At 47.9% G+C, this 6,217-nt stretch overlaps 1 protein-coding gene across 2 annotated transcripts; it reads right to left on the bottom strand.

Annotated features, from left to right (window-relative positions):
• Nucleotides 1-677: 677 nt before the first annotated feature.
• PPP1R3C (protein phosphatase 1 regulatory subunit 3C) lies at nt 678-4,989 on the bottom strand. Of its 2 annotated transcripts, none has more exons than XM_040607103.1 (2): nt 4,881-4,989; nt 678-3,213 (listed from the first exon to the last, which is right to left on the bottom strand). In XM_040607103.1, exons 1-2 carry the CDS (start codon nt 4,892-4,894, stop codon nt 2,268-2,270), a joined length of 960 nt encoding a protein of 319 aa, XP_040463037.1. In that variant the 5' UTR covers nt 4,895-4,989; the 3' UTR covers nt 678-2,267. The 2 variants fall into 2 exon arrangements, with proteins under 2 accessions (XP_040463037.1, XP_040463038.1); XM_040607104.1 differs by lacking the exon at nt 4,881-4,989 and adding an exon at nt 3,934-4,297.
• Between the last annotated feature and the right edge of the window lie 1,228 nt (nt 4,990-6,217).

Raw genomic sequence — 6,217 nt, 5'->3', positions numbered from 1 at the left:
GAGGCTAGGGACCTTGAGAAACAATCCACCATTTCCTCCATTCCAAGTAACTGCAAGGGTAGGTCCACACTGCAGCATCAAAGGTGAACCGCTGGCACAGACAGACACTTTATTTTGCAGGGAGCTGTTCAATACTGTTGGCAGGTCAGCTGGATTCTTGTGTATAGCGGGAGAAAACCCAACCTTCCAGTGCCCCAAAGAGCAGCATAGCTGTGGGAAGCAGTGTAATGAGCTAAGTACCAGATAAAAGTGAGCCAGAAGACATCAAGAACCACTGTCTATATGCACCCATACAACAAGCATCACATGCTATACCTTGGCAGGTAAGGCTGGCCACTGGGTTAAGACAGACTGCTGCCAGACAGACTCATCCATGGCACAGCAGTATCCGTGACAGAATCTATCAAACAAAAATATTCCAGTTAAATTTGGTGAGATACGGAGGTTTGTTTTTTTTAGGTGGCACAACTCATAAGGCAATACTTTTGAGGATCTCTCATTTAGTGAAGAGCTTGGATTTCACCTTCGGAGTAATGCCAGCTCCTGACCAGAGACCATGCCATAGCCAGCTTTAGCATCACCCCATGGCACAGAAGAAACTGGTTTACCTTATGTCACAAATGCAGCTGTTTAAAGAAGCTGAGAAATCAGACAGGTTGAGCTGATGCAGTAAGAACTGGGTGTATCAAAATAAAATTTATTCTTAAAATGGCCAGTTTACACATAACAGCAAAGGTTACATAGGGAAAAAGTGCAATTAGTGAAGGAGACTTATTTCACCTTAGTATTTACTGCCTTGCTGTACTGCAAGTAGCTTCAGACTCAGGATATTATTTCTTAGCAATGGGCAAAAATGTGTTTATATTTTGACGTTAACGCCGTTTCTGTGCAGTTAAAAGGTGTACCAGTATTCATGCCTGCTGAAAATGTCTTACACACATCTTGCATGAAACACAGATTGCCTTCAGTTTGACGTCTCAGAAAGCTAAATTATAAGCATAGAGATATAAAATATACATTAGAGTTTACTGAAGTCTTAAAAAAAAATGAGGTAAAATAAACCAGAGCGGTTTTCTATTTATGTGCAAGCCTATATTCAGTCTAGGAAAACCACATAGTAGCAACCCTGCTCTTTTAAAGAAATCAGCTTTCACAAAGTGCAACTAATTCACTGTCTTCAATATGAAGGACCTTGCCTATGTTACACACTTGTGAAAAGTCATCACTGACTTTGCAATAGGAAGCAGGATACTTGACCATCAGATGCTGTAAGATTAGATCAGGTGATGAGTCAAATCATCTGATGCTGCTACAGACTAGGAAACTTACAAATTGCTTTGTTTTGTCACCTAAGGTTATTTTTGGCATGTAGGGTGGTTCTTAATTTTTTTTTAAAGGCACATTTTTCCTTCTAATGTTAGAAAGTAACAATCTGCCTGTTGAATAAATAGGATGATGAAGTGAAGGTTACATTTGTTCTCAAATGCAAGACATGGATTATTCACAAAGCTAACCAGGACACAGATGTCTTCCCAGAGCAGCAGTCACTTCCACCACTCAGTGTGCATAGTTTTATGTATTTTCCCTCTTATCCCATAGAACTTTTTCTGGGATTTTTGAAGACTAGTTTTGGAAAGATTAAATTAGAGCATCTTGTCTCCAAATCATACAGCACATCCTACCTCATTCCTTTTCCCACTCATCCATTACCCTCTCCAAGTTTCTTAACCAGTACTGTAGCCACAAATCCTAGCCACACATTCCTACCTGCCTCTGCTACAAGCCCATAAAGGGTTATAGCAAGCCTCTGTCCTGACCACATCACCTCATCCCTACTGGTGCAAAATTAATTGTGATGTTCTGTTCACATAATGTCCCTGTGTGTACACACGTACTCTCACACATGCAGTTACTACAGCTTGCTAAGATACCATCGCCTTCCATGCTTCCTTGCAAAAGCCTCTCTCCTAGTGACTCGGAGTCAACAGCAGAAAGAAAGCAGCATATACTTAATGTAAGGGCATGCTATTTCTATAGTATGTAGCATACGCATGGGTTTTATCTTAGTTTTCTTTCCTTCCAAGGATAAGGTCTGGCTAAGAATTTCAGTAGCATAATATGGTTTAACAAGTCTCACGGACTAGTGAATTTGGATTTGTTCAGCCAGCCTACAAAACCTGCCAGGTGGTTTTGTCACATAGTAGGTGAACCAGAAAACTAACAGTGTTCTGTCGTCAAATGGAACAATGCTTCCTCACTAGTACTGATCACCAATATGGTGATGAATTTTCAATCCGACCCAAGCTCTGCCACTGGGGAAAGAGACCACTGGACAGCCTCGGACTGCCTAGTTGATCAGGCTCTCTCTCTTGTCCTCTCCTTGGAGTCTGAAGATCTACACAGTCTTTCTTGGCAGATGGTATCTGAACACCATCAGACTTCCACTCTGCATGCAGAATCTTGTAATTCTGACCCTCATTATTGTCCCAGAAGGTATGTTCTCCACTTTGGTAAGAAATGCAAAACTCTATCTTCTCCTCAGAGGAAAGGGCAGGAGGAAAGTCAATGGTAAATGAGAAGGTATCATTTTCAGAATCACTGTAAACATTGTTCATGTATACACACTCAACGTCTGTGTAGGTCTTCCATGTATCAAAGGTGATTCGAACCTGAACCTTTTTTTCAAAACTCACGTTCTTCACTTTCACAGTACCTGACAGCACCTTCTCTTGCAGGGTGCAGTTCTCCAGGCAGACCAAGTTCTTCTGCAGGCGATTCCTGAAGTCCAGGTAGTCAGCTGAGGGCCGAGGGAAACCCAGAATCAAGTTTTTCTCCTCATGTAGCTTTAAGCCAGATGTTATATTTTCAATGCCTAAAAGGTCAAACTGAAGATCCCACCCAGGGTGCTCCTGGAACTCTGAGAAGGTGTGTATCGCAGTCAGGGACAGCCCCTTCGAGTCCGCGAACACCACTCGCTTCTTGGCTCGGGCTGCCGAGTGGTTCCAGTCGCTCTTCTGAGCTTCAGAGTCACGTTTCACATGAAGACACGGTCTGAGAGGTTTGAATCTGTTCACAAAGTTGTTTCTTTGGCAGTCCTCAAGGGGGCTGAGAAAACTCTGCAGTGGTGGAGAATGGGCTAAGCAAATTCTCATGGCCACATCCACAGGCATGATGGAGCTTGGCAAGGGTCTCGGGTCCAAGATCTGTATCATTCTGAAAGGAGCAGAAAGGCAGGATGTTATTATTTGTTACATCAGGTAAGAAGCTTCTAAAGAATGCATATTTGCTTCATCTGCTGTCTTAATTATTCATGGCTTCATCTTTGCACAGCTTTAAATAATGCAGCCTAAATTAAAACTGACAGTTCAAGCTAAGGAACTGGGGTGAGACTATTCAGTCATTTCTTGCTAATTCTGAATGCTTTCAGTTTAAATGTAGTTTAATTTGCTCTTTCCAAACCTCTGAAAAATGTATTTTTGTACCAGCTAATGAAAGACATTTCCTTCAAAAATACAGAAAAGAACATCCTAATAGCCTGTAAAATAAATCCAGTTACAGTAGAAGCGTTCATCCACTTTAGCTTCTCTTTTAGAGACTCTGAGCCAGGTCTTAGAATTCCAGCAAGCTGGATCAGCTGCTTCATCTCTGAGCAGAGACAGCACTATATTAGGCAAGTAGCCTATCCCATCGGAGCATCAAATGGGACACTACGTACCTTGATGCAGAACCATCACACTGTGGCTCTGAATAACTGCAAGTGCATTTACTAGGCACTCTGGTTTTGGTTAATTCAGATGAATAAAAATGCTGAAGTACCTCTGGAAATATTTGTTTCTGAGGTATTAGCCCAAGTCTAGGTTAAAGAGCTCTTTGGCACTGTTAACACTGACTGCTGAATGAATAGGCGAAAAAAACCATGGGGGAGTGACACACCTTATTTTTTCACCTCGTTGTGCTTCAAGAACTGGCTTAAAAACATCTTTTTATAATGGCCAAAGTCTATGCTAAAAGCCTACTGCAAGTCTTCAAAGAGAATGCTACAGCTTTATTTGTAAAGACTTACTCATAACCCTCCCTCTCAGATGACAATCACAATTCCTGTGCAGGAATGTGGCCCATTCAAAGCCAGGTAGCTTGAATATTTGTGAAAAGGGGCTTCAACTGCAGCACAGCCCTTCTGAGAATGATGCAGTCCTTGATAGAAATATGGATTTTTGGTGAGTCATGGGAAGCCAGAGCATTTGCTTTGTCGCTTAAAAAAAAAATGGCTTTCTCCTTCCCAGGGTTCTCACTGGTATTCCAGAGCCCTGCCAAAAAAAAAAAAGGCAGCATCAGTGCTGGCCTCTTAATTCTCCTTGCCTTTTTTTTTTTTTCTTTTACTGTGGCAGTACTAGCCATAATAAGACAAGGAGAGTACCAGCATCAAATTAATCAAGCGTTGCTTTGCTTTAATAGGGAAAGAGCTGAGGCTTCGAAAATGCTCTCCGTGCAACTTTGATGACCAGCTCCTGGGGCAGCTGGTCCCAGGTTTTTGCAGCACAAAAACAAACAAAAACAAAACAAAAAAAAAAAAAAAAAAACCCACACGAGAGGGAGGAAAAAAACCCAGACACCCGAAACAACAAAAAACCCAACGAACCAACGAAACCCAACAACACAAGCTGAGCAGAGCGGGCTGCTAGAAGAGGCTACACTGAACGGCCAGCAATGGAGGGGTGGGTTCGGCCACTGGAACAGGCACTGCGGCAGCACCGGGGCGCGTTTGCGGGACCTGTGCAAGCGGCGGCGGGGAGCGGAGCGCGAGTCCGGCGGCTGGAGCCCGACGGCCGCCGTCCCGGCGGGGCGCAGGGAGCGGGGGTGCCGGGGCGGGCGGCGCTTACCTGCTGCAGTGCATGGGGCCGCGCAGCCGCCTGCTGCTGCCGGGCTGCTCCCCGCCTCGCCCGCGCCGCCGCCTTTATGGGGCCCTGCCCGCGGCGGGCGGCCAAGGGGCGGCCCCGGCCCGGGGGGGGCGGCGCGGCGGGGCTCGGCGTGCCCCGGGCCCGCGGCGGGGGGCGGCGGCTTCACGTGTGGCGGCGGTGCGGCGCCGTGGGCCCCCCTGCGCGGGGGCGGCCGCCGTTCCCCCGCCCCTTTCCCCCCAGGGCTCCGTGCCCCGCTGTGCTGCGCGCTGGTGGCCCGGGGCGCGCGCTGTCCCCGCTGGCACGGTTCGTAGCTCCTGCTGCCGGCGCCCCGAGGGGGCGGCCGGGCAGAGCCTCCCGGGCAGGTATCGCTGTGCCCGGCATGGGGTGGGGGGGCTGCGGCAGGGCAGGAGCCTGCTCCGAGGTGTGCCCGGCCCTCCCGTGCCCCTGCGGCAGGGCAAGAGGCGAGGCTGCTGCAAGGCAGCTGCAGGGCACCAGGAGTGTCTGATGGGGCTCCTCCAACCCCTTCCCCTGCAGCCAGCCGGGAAGCAAACGCGTTTGCTACACGAGATTTCCGTGGGAAGTGGGTATTGTTTCACGTGTCACAGCAGGGCTGCTCCAAGTCACTGCTGAAGGGCTACAGTCCTAGCAGAACAAAAATAGTAAGCGGTTGAAATTACAGACTGTCAGCCTTGTTGAAAAGGAGCTGGAGCCCTACCTTGAAGGAGAATGTTGCCAGAGCCAGAAATGTGTCATCCTGGAATACAGCTGTCTGTATCCTAGGTGAAAAAGTACTTTCCGACATTTAATTTGGTGCTGATGGCTGTTCACTTCCCACGTGTGGGGATCTGTGCACCACCTGAGGACGTGACAGGCCCTGCTGTAGTTCTTACCTGTTTCTGGAGCAAAAGGACAAATATGAGCGGAACATGGCCCCGCAGCATGAGCCGCGGCGATGCTCCCTTACTGCTTACCTGCTGCCTCCCGGGAGGCCCCGGGACCCGCGAGGCTGATGAGCCCTCGCAGATGCTGGAGGGAGGCAGCCCGGGGGTGACGGTGTGCTGTCTTCTGCAGGCTGCGAGGCGCCCAGAGAAAGTCCATCCCCAAGTTACTGCTGCTCAGAGGCTGTGCCTTGGCTGCTAAGCGGCTCTGGGGGTCTTCTGTGGCTCGGCAGTTTCACTGTCACCTACTTGCTGGTCCATCTGCTCTTTCCCAAGGGCAACAAATGACTTGCACTCACCCTACAAGATGTGATACAGTCTGTGAGCTGTGATTTTCTGAGTTCATAATTTTTACTGGTAGATGAGACCATGCACAAATGA

This window comes from Falco naumanni, chromosome 9 (assembly GCF_017639655.2).
Source record: "Falco naumanni isolate bFalNau1 chromosome 9, bFalNau1.pat, whole genome shotgun sequence".
Taxonomy (NCBI): domain Eukaryota; kingdom Metazoa; phylum Chordata; class Aves; order Falconiformes; family Falconidae; genus Falco; species Falco naumanni.
This window is presented reverse-complemented; position numbering and strand designations above follow the sequence as displayed.